Genomic DNA, 12,074 nt, shown 5'->3' with positions numbered 1-12,074 from the left:
GCAAGAAATGTCTTGTAAAAAAAGGAATGTGTAAGTGTCCTCGAGTATCCAAGCGAGCCGGCGATGGGGATCTCTGAGGATGTCAAAGTTTTTTGGTCCGTCAAGGAGCGATGGGACGCAAAGGGTCTACAGAATGACTGAAAGTAGAAAAGGAGGGTGTGAGCCTGGAGGGGGAGCACAACAATAAAGGACGAGCCGCGAGCGCACATCGAAGATGAGGGCAAACCCACGGGCACGGGGGAGTGGCGCAATGCTTTTTTTTGCTTGCACATTGCAGATCACAAAGTACCGGTACGATGGATCACGCAGGAGATTATGTCACCCTCTGCGTAGCAATACCAATGCGCTCTTTCACGGTCCCCCTCCCGGCCAGACAGCTCAGGGTGGCAGTTGGCACTTCTTCACCCAGTGGAAAAAGCCTCTTCTCTCCCTCTCGACCGGGCCGGCAGTGTGTACGGAGCAGAAGAGACCGTGACATGCTGAATTTAGGACGGCCGGTGATTTGCTGGGTTGGCCTGCTGGTCGCGCGCCGTTTCCCAGCAAGGGGAGACCGCACAAGCCCGCCGCCCAAGGTTAAAACCTGATCCCTGCTTGGAGGGCTGCCCTGGGATGCCATTGGTTCGATTGACCTCATGGTGACCGGAGTGTGCATCCCCTTTCTGAGCTCGATGCTCCGGACCGTGGCAAAGGAGGACGACATGCCCCAATCAATATATGAATGGTTTCCCGCTGTTGTGTATACTTCCAGCGAGAATTCATACGTATGTTTGAATGTTGAGCCCCGATCAAAAGAAAACGAGGGATAATCAAGACCGTTGAGGCCAGTCGAAGCGACAAGATGCCAGTTACCAGTTCTGGTTGGCGCTGCTGCTGACGCTGGCATCCCGGCCCGCTTTGATTGGGCGATGAAGGGCCCGGGACAAGGGTCATCTCAGTTTGCTCCTGCGCGGGGTCGCTTGTTCCTGCATGTTCGATTCCCCCTCCATCAACCACAGTTCAGAAATGCGTGTTTGACAGTTGTCCTTGCAGGCCGCCCGTCCACGCTGTTCCAAAATAGCACACTCTGGTGCTACTTCTACAGCAATCTAGCAAAAAGCAGTCGATTCTTGTTTCCGAGGCCAACTCTGAGGGAGCAAAAAGCAACGGAGGGATGCGTGGTGTGCTCGGGGGGTTTTGCGCATCCCGCAGTCCATCTTCAAGCGCTGATTGGTCCAAGCCGCATCACCGTCCGTGGGTTCTTCTGTGTCAGGGGTGAAGAACCTCAACCCCCGAACATTTCTTTTGCGCCAGGGCATGGCACTGGTGTCCCTCCACTCGAGCCCTGAAGATCAACCCCGTTCCTGCATTTGAAACGAAGCTAAGATGTTGATTCATGCCATCTGATTGGCCCAATGTTCTCTATTCCCCCTTCCATTCTTGATGAAACTTCCTGAGCACAGGGGACTTTTTCAACACTCCGCACCTGCTGCTGCTGTGTGAGATGCGCGCCCGACCGCGCGGCTGATGGTTCGGTTCTCTTCGATCAATCACTAGTGACAGTGTTGCAGCCAGCCTGTCAGGTTCTCTTGTCAGTTCGTCAGCCAGCTCCAGATTGACAACCAAAAGCCGAACTAAGCGCCTAGGCTTCCTTGGGATCCGCTCGAAGCGCGTGCGTGTGGGTTTCCTCGATGTGCTGTGGACTTGGTGCCCGGTGGTCGTTATCTAGGTCGACGGTCCCCACTAACAAGTTATCAAACACTTGCACACTTTCGAAGGCCAAGAGTTGTAACTTTATCGTTTTTAAACGTAAAAAGACGGTAGAAACTGGGATCGAAACGCATATAGTAATCGCTATTCGGATTGAGAAAGGTCAATTTATTTGCTCGAAAAAAGGCTGTTGACTTTGGTATTTTGAAGATTTTAGACGGCCCATGTGTGCTTAAGATGACGGTGAGCCCTGATTGGTTGATCCAGTACTTGGCGTGGACCTGGATGACGAACAGCCTCGGTGCCCAGAGCTCAACAGTTTGTTCTGTTTTGGAAGACTCGGAGCTCACCGGCCGCTTCCAAGAACTGGAGTCGTTAGCGCTTGACGGAGGGGCCGGCGCATCCCACTTTGGTGTTCATGCCGCGGTGTAAGACAACGCCCGAGATGCCTGCTGCTTGTACAAATCCATCGCCAAGGTTTGTCAACACTTGTTTGGGCTGTTGGTAGTTACGTGAAGCATGAGCAAACATCTTACCACCAGCCTGGGATAGCTTCTCGTGATATGAAACTGTCTGCCCAAAACGCCCATGGCTCTGAGCCTCAAACGTCTATGGACTAATTTTGGACTGAGGAAAGCCGCCGTCAAGATTGATCAGAGCTCCAGCCCACTCTTGTCAATGCTATCGCTAGGAAGATTTGCCAGTCCCGGGGAATCGTTGATCGCCGAGCCATCAGCATAAACATGCTCCGCTCACAAAACATGTGTCGCTCCGTGTCCGTGTTATCGAGAAAAAAACATGCCGCTTGCATCTTCAAAACATGATGCTGCAAGGCTGACGGTCAGCTTCGTGTCCAGAGACACTTTCTTACTTCTGAGGTAGTGGTCTTAGCACCTGTCTGCATCCGTTAGCTTGAGGTCGGCATATGCAGCGTATCGTCATTTTCCTCCGCAATTCTTAGGCCTGGGACAACACTCCTGGTTCTGGGTTCTTATCGACCTCACGGATCACATAACACAGTCATAAATTGGCTCGGAATTTTATCAATAGTATGACAAGACAGGTGTCCTTCAGCTACTCCCGGCCAAATTAATCCTCGTCCATGGAGTCTCCGTCCTCATCCGAATCCTCCTCAGAATCATCATCCTCATCATCTTCCTCGCCCTCATCACTGCTGCTCTCCTCCTCCTCATCATTGTTGACCGCAACCAGCCTGTCCTCAGCACCATCCTCCCGAGTGGGAAGATTTGGCACCTTTTGGGCAAAGGCCTTGCGGACGCCGGCGTTGGTGCTGGTGTCCCACACAGAGACGTTGCCATTGCTGCCGGCAATGGAAACTCTGAAGGCGACCTCACGGTCAGGAGCGAAAGCCGTCGAGAAGACCTTGCCAACGTCAAAATCACGGGAGACAACAAGCGATGGACCTGCAGCGGTGATGTCCCAAATCTTGACGGTCTTGTCGGTCGAACCAGTCACCATGAACCCTGGAATGACCGGGTTCAGGTCAAAGGATGAAACAGACTCGTCGTGGGCCTGGAGCTTCCAGACGGAGCTGCTGGCGGAAGGATCCTTGGTGGCCTTGCGGGCGTCGAAGTAATGGACAATACCGTTCTCAGTCGACACATAGAAGAAGTTGGGATCATGAGGATCCCACCTGACAGTCTCGATGTCGCTTTCTACACCGACTCTCATTGGCTGCTCCCCAGGCGCGCGCATGTCGGCAATGGCAGCTGTGCGATCATAACTGCCACTCAACAGCACCGTGGACTCAACGCCGTGCCAGGCGAGCGAGCAGACCTTGTCGGTATGGTAGCTGTACGACTTGGCGCACTTGGCTATGTGAAGATCCCAGAGCTTGATGGTCTTGTCTGCTGAACCTGAAGCAAGGAGGTTGCGATGTTTCCTGTTTGCAGCAAGCGCCAGCACAGCATCAACGTGGTATTCATCGTTGGCCTTCTTCGACTTCTTTTTCTTCTTTTTTTTTGTTTCCTCCTCGGGATTGGCGCCCTGTCCCAGAATAGCGTTTGGGTACATGCAGTCGATGGTATCCAAGTCCCAAATCTCGATATCGGGGTCGAATGTCCCAATAGCGACAAAGTTGGCGGCCGAGTGCTTATCGACACCGGCTTTGTTTACTGGGCAGTCCAGCCACTCGACGCACAGTGGAATCGCAGGAAGCATGATATCGTGATGTACGTAGAGATTATCGGCAGCATCTTCGTAGACATAGACCTCAAGGTGGGCAAGTTCGTCCTCGATCTTGGCGGCGAGCAGAAGGTTATCGGTAGCCAGAATTTGCAGATCCTCACGCTCTTCGTCATCCTCGTCAGCGCCAGGGTCAAGTGTGATGTACGGGTCCTCCTTGTTCGATTCGTAGTAAGCGAGCGACTTGACATTGCCGAACATGCCCATGGACTGCCCCTCGCCGGCCTCCTCATCTGTGTCGTCGTAGTGCTCGAGGTCGTATTCTTTCAGATCATCGTCGATCTCGATGCTAAATTCAAACTATTAGAAAGCGCACACCCATGAAATCCCAGGGACACATACTCTGAAGTGTCATCATCCTTGGTTTCCCTTTCAACCTTCTTCTTGTCGGACTTTTCTGACCCCTTCTTCTCGGCCTCTTGTGCTTCGGCCAGATCCTCCTCAGCATCATCAAGCTGCAGCTTGGCGAGAGCAGCGATGCGCTCATATTCTTCCTCGTCAAACTTGTACTTGTTGGGGAACGGTGCCGCAAAGCCCCGGGGCACCCAGGCAGTAGTAGTAATCATAGACGCCATGGTGAAAGCTGCAGTCGACGACCTGGAAGATGATGCTGGAGTGGTCACAAATGTTGCTGGCGCAAAATTTCACAAGTTGGATTTCCTCAGTTCAACTTTTTAGTGGGACCGACAGCGGGGCTTATCTTATCGGGAACTTGCGCTGTGGTGGTGGGACAGGGTTCTTGGAGAGCTCCGCAATTCGTTGCACGTCAACTCAACCTGTGGAAAGCTTGAACTCTTAAAGTCAACAAAACAACTTCCATCCAGCATACATTTTTGTTAATAACAGTAAATATGGGCCGCGACTACGAATATGACCGCTCGAACAAGCGGAGGAAGCTTGATTTCAACCCACTGCGCAACGACGATCGATTCAGCGACATCCCATCCCGCCCCCAAAACCGCTTCAACTCGAGAAGCTCTACACCGCGCGCCGGCTCAAGATTGGCTGGCGCATCCACACCAACGCAACGAGAGTTTGACGGCCCAGAAGAGGGCGTCGACGACCAAGATGCCATCAACGCTCTCGACCGCGACTGGTATGGTGGTGACGATGATTTGGGTGGACACACGTTTGGCGACGACACCCATAATCCATTCGGCGATGAGGCAGGCTGGGCAGCGCAGGAAAGGGAGGCTGCCTTGATAGAGAAAAAGGTCGCCAACTTTTCGCGCGGCGGCATGAACGCGCGACAGTTGCAGAAACAAAAGGATGTTGATGCATGGGAGACCAACAGAATGCTCACATCCGGTGTGGCGCAACGAAGAGATATGGGACGCGATTTTGAGGACGACCAAGAAGGGACCCGCGTTCATCTTCTCGTGCATGACCTACGACCGCCGTTCTTGGACGGACGAACTGTCTTTACGAAGCAATTGGAGCCCATTCCTGCCGTTCGAGATGCCCAAAGTGATATGGCTGTCTTCAGCAGGAAAGGGAGTCGCGTTGTGAAGGAAAGGCGCACGCAGAGAGAACGCGCAAAACAGGCTCAGGAGGCAACAAACGTGGCAGGAACTGCGCTGGGTAACTTGATGGGGGTGAAAGAAGAGGACACCGACAGCGCCCTTCCCATCGCGAGTGAGGAATCTGGAAAGGCGCAAAACTCGAACAAATTCAGCGAACATATGAAGAAGTCGGAGGGCGCAAGCAACTTCAGTCAAAGCAAATCCTTGAAAGAACAGCGGGAGTATCTTCCAGCGTTTGCTGTTCGCGAAGATTTGCTGCGGGTAATTCGAGACAACCAAGTGGTCATTGTGGTCGGAGAAACGGGCTCTGGCAAAACGACACAGCTGGCCCAGTTTCTGTATGAAGATGGCTACGGCAAGGTTGGTATGATTGGTTGCACACAGCCCCGAAGAGTAGCAGCAATGAGTGTTGCCAAACGTGTGGCTGAGGAAATGGAAGTAAAACTCGGGAGTACAGTGGGCTATGCGATTCGTTTCGAGGACTGCACCAGCAAAGAGACGGTTATCAAGTACATGACAGATGGTGTGTTGCTTCGAGAATCTCTGAATGAGCCGGACCTTGATCGATACTCGTGCGTCATCATGGATGAAGCCCACGAAAGAGCGCTCAATACCGACGTTCTCATGGGCTTGTTCAAAAAGATTCTTCAGAGACGCCGCGATCTGAAACTGATCGTGACTTCGGCCACGATGAACTCCAAACGCTTCTCCGACTTTTACGGCGGAGCTCCCGAGTTCACGATCCCGGGTCGAACATTCCCCGTTGATGTCATGTTTCACCGGTCACCTGTTGAGGACTACGTGGATGCGGCCGTGCAGCAGGTCCTGGCGATTCATGTGGGCAAACCAGCAGGCGATATTCTGGTATTCATGACGGGCCAGGAAGATATTGAGGTGACGTGTGAGCTTGTCCATGAACGCCTGGATGCGCTCAACGATCCTCCAAAGCTCAGCATCCTCCCTATTTACAGTCAAATGCCGGCAGATTTGCAGGCCAAGATTTTCGACCGAGCTGCCCCGGGTGTTCGGAAATGTATCGTGGCCACCAACATTGCCGAGACCAGTTTAACGGTCGATGGTATCATGTATGTGGTTGACGCAGGGTACTCGAAGCTCAAAGTGTACAACCCACGAATGGGTATGGACACGCTACAAATCACCCCCATCTCGCAAGCAAACGCATCGCAGCGTTCCGGTCGTGCCGGGCGAACCGGCCCCGGACAGGCCTACCGTCTTTTCACCGAAAAGGCCTTCAAAGACGAGATGTACATCTCCACAATCCCCGAGATTCAAAGAACCAACCTGAGCAACACAGTCTTGCTCCTCAAGTCCCTCGGCGTCAAAGACCTGCTCGACTTTGACTTTATGGACCCCCCACCCCAAGACACCATCACGACCTCCTTGTTCGACTTGTGGGCGCTGGGAGCCCTGGATAACCTCGGCGAGCTGACCGACCTGGGACGGAAGATGAACGCCTTCCCCATGGATCCCTCACTCGCCAAACTTCTGATCACGTCGGAGCAATATGGCTGCAGCGAAGAGATGGTCATCATCGTCTCGATGCTCTCCGTCCCCAACGTCTTCTTCCGACCTAAAGAACGCCAGGAGGAATCCGACGCCGCACGGGAGAAGTTCTTCGTGCCAGAATCAGACCACTTGACCTATCTCCACGTCTACACGCAGTGGAAAGCAAACGGGTACAGCGACCGGTGGTGCGTCCAGCACTTTTTGCACTCCAAGTCCCTCCGCCGTGCGAAAGAGGTCCGGGACCAGCTGCTGGATATCATGAAGTTGCAGCAGATGGAAATGGTGAGCTGCGGGACTGACTGGGACGTGATCCGGAAGTGCATCTGCTCGGGGTATTACCATCAGGCGGCCAAAGTCAAGGGCATAGGCGAGTACATTAATTTGCGAACGTCGGTGACGGTCCAGCTCCACCCGACGAGCGCGCTTTATGGGCTGGGGTTCTTGCCGGATTATGTCATTTATCATGAGCTGATCCTGACGTCGAAGGAGTACATGTCTACGGTCACGTCGGTGGATCCTCACTGGCTGGCCGAGCTGGGCGGCGTGTTTTATTCAGTCAAGGAGAAGGGGTATTCGGCTAGGGAGAAGAGGATCACGGAGACCGAGTTTAACAAGAAGATGGAGATTGAGGCGCAGATGGCGGCGGATAAGAAGAGGCATGAGGAGGAGGTGCAGGCCGAGGAGGAGCTGAAGCTGGTGAAGAAGGCTGGTCCGGCGGGGAAGAGTAAAGATAAAAAGACGGTCACGTCGGGGGCGGTGGTGAAGCCCGTGAGGAAGAGGGCTGGGAGGGGATTTTGAGAGCAACGATACCCGGAAATGATTTGTGAGAAGTGGAAAGGTGGTTAGCATAAAGGAGGGAAGGTATACAGGCGCATTTACATAGCATGAAAATCACCATCATCACAAGCGTGGAAAATACCAAAAAGCACTTTTAATCCATCCATTTTTTTGACATTTCATAATCATCATAAGCATCAAGAACAAAGCTCAAACTACCAAAAAAGAAAACATAAAATCCAAAAATGAAAAAAAAAAAAGACATGGAAAAAGACAAGGCAACAAACCCGCCCGTACGTATATATCCCCCTCCACCTCCACCTCCTAAATACCATTCATTCCTCATCACCTCATTCTCATTTCATCATCTCGTTCAATCATCCACCAGATCCATGCCTCCCAGGAAAGGAAGGAAAGAGAGTAAGACCAGCCAAAAACCAAACAACCATACCAAGGTATCATCAACCCAGTTTGTTCCAAAAAGTATCCTCCCTATCTTCCCCCTATCCAAAAAACAAATCCGTCTAGATCATAAGGCATAAACAGAAGAGAGAGATAAGAAAACTTGGTCGTGATACCATTTCGTTACCCTATCCTAACACCCGAGTAAACCCGAACTGTAGATCACCAAATACCGCATATGCTCAAGTGCCATGTTGCACAACAGCAACACGCACAGCAGCGAAGCACAAACGATACTCCCCCGGTTTTGGGTAATCCCCCCACTCTGCCACCCTGCTGTTCGACCAGGATGATGTGAGCGGGTCAAACAAAGAAAAAAAGCTGAAAGGTGGGTTTGATGTTGGTTGGTCTGGGCTGGGCTGGATCGAGGTTGGCCGTAATATGCCGTTTAACGGCGGTGATCTGTCACAGGATAAAAAGATTAATTAGAACATGCTCTTTAAGTAAGTTTTTGGATTTGTGTGTTTGAACAGAAAGGAAATAGAAAGCAAAACAAAAGTCATCATGTCGTAAAGAGCAGCCCGCCATTAACCATTTGCAACCGCAGAGCTCCTCGAGATCTAGTATCCGAGAGCACTGACCCTGCTGCTGATGAGGTGTGACAGAAGGAGGTGAGAGAATGTGAGAGGTGGTTGAGATGACGACCCCGTAAGCTTGTGCGGCGGTGGCGGCGTTGTGGGTGAATAGCGGTGGCGGCTCGGGGCTGGTGTTGGGTGGCAGGTTTTGTGTGCGTGTAATTGTGCGGCACGGATTTGTTGACGGAAATAAGACATTAAGAAGCGTTGTTTAATATGAGGCTGGGGTTTTTATAATGTGCAAACAGTGTCCGTGTGTGTGTGTGCGTGTGTGTGTGTGCGTGCGTGTGTGTGTGTGCGTGCGTGTGTGTAGTGTGTGTTCCCAAAACCATGGGCTGGCCGTGAGGCACGGCGGGTAGGACGGATAGTTTGCTAGAGTCGTAGGACAAGTGACATCCAAAGAATGGTGATAAGTCTTCACCACCCCTCACCTCCTGTCGTATGGAGGTGGAGGCAGGGCGGCGTATGGGTTTCCATCAGAATACCGAGGTCCTTCGCCATAGTACCGCTCTGTCCGTGGAGGGTTCGGGGAAGACCAGTTATCTGCCCTGTGCCTTCCCACCTGCCTGTCACCGCCACCCCTATCGCTGCCACCGCTACCACTGTTGACATCTCCGTGAACCATCTCCAGCTGCCTCTCAAGCCGCCGTTTGCGTCTCTCTGCCCTCTCCTCCTTCCACTCGTGCAGCTCGTGCTTCAGCTCGCGGGCTTCCTTGATCTCGTGAAGGGCACCCTTGACACCGAGAGCAGCAATGCCCACCGCCGCCGCATCTTGCAGCAGGGCCTTCTTCTTCATCTTCTTGGCTTGCTCTTCACTCAATCTTCCGTCTTTGACCGCCTTGTGGCGTAGATTTCGCTTCTCCATGCTCGAATAGACACTGTGGGCTGCATGGATGGTCGCCACGGCAGCCAGGCCGGTGGTGAGAATTTGCTTACCTCTCATCTTGCTTCCCCGTCTCTTATCATCATCTGAATCCCCTAAATCGTCATCTGATAGCGAGTGTCCCCGGCGGCGTGAACGATCACGTCCTCCACCGCTGCGGTGGGAACGGGCGTCGTCATAGTCTGAATCGCGGCGCCGTTTGTCGTAGTCTCTGTCGTCATCTCTGTGGCGGCGCGCAGAGCGGTCGTCATGGTCGTCCCGGTGTCCGCGGTCACGGCTCCGGCTGCGGCTGTAGTCACGGTCGCGACTACGGTCTCTGCGACGATCCCAGTCGTCGTCATCGGGACCATTACCGAGGCCGATCTTGGCCATCTTTCGGCGGGCCGAGTCGACAACGCTGCGGCTCCTGCTGCGGCGACGATCGCCATCACGGCTGTCGTATGAATCGGCGCTCCGGCCACGAGATTTGGACCGCTCATGGCTGTCCATGATCTTCTTGCCGGCAAAGGCGCCCAAGCCAGCTGTGGCAAGAGCGGCCAGACCGCTCACACCACCTCCACTCTGGCTGTCGCCACTCTTGGAACGCCGGCGAGATCTCGATCGCGATCGGCCCGTCTTCTCATCCATCTCGATGTTCTTCTTGGAACCGTTGATGACGCGGTTGCCGAGCAGACCACCCATGACGGCCTCAGCCAAGCCGAGCTTGCTGCCGGCCTTCTCAGTGTCCTGAGCAGCGTCGAGTGTGGCAGCACCGGCGGCAGCAGTAAAGACGCGCTTAGCCTTCTCGCCCTTCCATGAACCGGGCTGCTTGGAAATGCGGAAAGCTTCGGTGGCACCGGCAATGAGCGAGGCCATAGCTGCCTTTTGGATCTTGTTGGCGCCTTCACCCTTGCCCTTCTCACCCCGAGAGCGAGAGGTAGACCGGGACCTAGACCTCGATCTCGATCTTGAACGGCTGGTATCACGACGGCTCCTGGTGTCAGACTTGTCGTCCTTGTCCTTGTCCTTGCCGGTCAGAGCCTTGACGGCACCACCCAAGCCCGCAGCAGCGAGAGCGCTCTCGAGGAAGTTCTTGTGGCCCTTCTTCTCTTTTGCGCTTTCTCCGTCATCGTCCGAATAATAACCTCGGTGAGCCAAGATCTTTTTCTCTTCCTTCTCCTTCTTCTTGTTGTAGAACTCAGTCCCCTGGTATCCCGCAAGAGCGCCTGCAGCTCCGAGGGCGACAGAAGCCAGAATGTTGCGCTGAACTTCGGGAGTGCCGGCCTGGTTGGCCTCGCGGCGGTCATACAGCTCCTTACCACCGATAGCGATGGCAGCTCCGCTGATAGCAGCAATGATTTGCTCCTGCTTCGACAGCATGCGGACCTTCTTCTTGTGTTGTTCCTCGTAGTAGCTGTCTGTCCTCCTCAGAGACCGGCGGTCATGCTCATGACCGTAAGCGCTGCGGTCATCATAGCGGCTGTAGTGAGACCGGCGGTCGTCATAGTCGTCGTACTGTCCAGGTTCGGCAGAGCGGGCGCGGCGCAAATCACGGGTTGAGTAGCCGGGAGGAGGGAATTCACGACGGATCTCTTCTACGGAGAGATCGCTGTCCTCGCGGGCCCGCGGTACCAGGTCGCGCGAAGACTGGACATTGAGATAGCTGTCGCGGGTGTCATAAGCCCGAGGGTCCTCACGGCGCTCTTCCCGGTAGTAGCGCCGGGTTGTGCGCTCCCTCGCGGGGATGTCGTAGGGGTCGTTGTAGCTGGCCATCAGTTGAGTCGTTGTTTCTCCTTGCTGGATTGGAGAAAAGCAAAAGTTTGTGTGCTGAGATGCTGAAAAGCAAGAGTCAGAGGGGGACTGGGAGTGTGTTGTAGAAGGATTGCGAAGAGAGCGGGGCTATTTTCCCAGGGTTCTATCAGCGGCGGTGCTGGTGGGAGGAACCAGTCATGCAGATGCAGCTGCAGCTCTCAAGTAAGCGGTAGGTAATTTGCAAGCAACGCCTGATCGTTGTTGGTGTCTTTCAAAGAGTCTTGTGGCGATGAGGAAGCTGGAGATGGGAAAGAAACTAGGAAGCCGCCAACTTGTCTTGGGTGAGGCTCTCTCTGATGACAGGTGACGGAAAAGAAGATCGTCGAAGGGTTGGGAGGCCTGATGGGCATCGGCCTGGCCGCTGATCTTCTGTTACTGGTGTTGGGCCAGCAGCGGAACCAAGGCAAGGCTCCATGGTGGGCGGCGTTGTCGTATTGGCCGGGCGAGCGCTACTGCTGGTTGCTGTTCTCTTGAAACTGAGACGTTCGGGGGGCCTCGCAGGTTGGCCTGTTGGCTTCAGAGTACACGAATAGATGAGGGCGCCTCGCTCCTCGCCAATATCCTGTACCGCCGTTGTAGCTATCAATGCTGTATCACTGTCGTTCCCATCTCTGGTACAGAAAACAAGCCACGTCCTGGTTTTGC

General features: G+C 53.8%; 3 protein-coding genes across 3 annotated transcripts; 1 reads left to right on the top strand and 2 right to left on the bottom strand.

Annotated features, from left to right (window-relative positions):
• Positions 1-2,674: 2,674 nt before the first annotated feature.
• On the bottom strand, positions 2,675-4,546 carry PWP1 (rRNA-processing protein). The gene is made up of 2 exons (XM_062874646.1): positions 4,234-4,546; positions 2,675-4,180 (listed from the first exon to the last, which is right to left on the bottom strand). Exons 1-2 carry the CDS (start codon positions 4,464-4,466, stop codon positions 2,776-2,778), a joined length of 1,638 nt encoding a protein of 545 aa, XP_062737779.1. The 5' UTR covers positions 4,467-4,546; the 3' UTR covers positions 2,675-2,775.
• Positions 4,547-4,742: 196 nt separating this feature from the next.
• On the top strand, positions 4,743-7,739 carry PRP16 (DEAH-box RNA helicase prp16; the record flags this gene model as incomplete). Its single annotated transcript, XM_062874647.1, has 1 exon — positions 4,743-7,739. The coding sequence occupies one exon, from the start codon at positions 4,743-4,745 to the stop codon at positions 7,737-7,739; it is 2,997 nt and encodes a 998-aa protein (XP_062737778.1).
• Positions 7,740-9,182: 1,443 nt separating this feature from the next.
• QC761_113690 (uncharacterized protein) lies at positions 9,183-11,390 on the bottom strand (the record flags this gene model as incomplete). Its single annotated transcript, XM_062874648.1, has 1 exon — positions 9,183-11,390. The coding sequence occupies one exon, from the start codon at positions 11,388-11,390 to the stop codon at positions 9,183-9,185; it is 2,208 nt and encodes a 735-aa protein (XP_062737777.1).
• Positions 11,391-12,074: the final 684 nt, after the last annotated feature.

The sequence above is a fragment of the Podospora bellae-mahoneyi genome (assembly GCF_035222275.1).
Source record: "Podospora bellae-mahoneyi strain CBS 112042 chromosome 1 map unlocalized CBS112042p_1, whole genome shotgun sequence".
NCBI classification, from domain to species: Eukaryota; Fungi; Ascomycota; class Sordariomycetes; order Sordariales; family Podosporaceae; genus Podospora; species Podospora bellae-mahoneyi.
The sequence above is the reverse complement of the archived record's forward strand: the minus strand, read 5'-3'. Positions and strand labels throughout refer to the sequence as shown.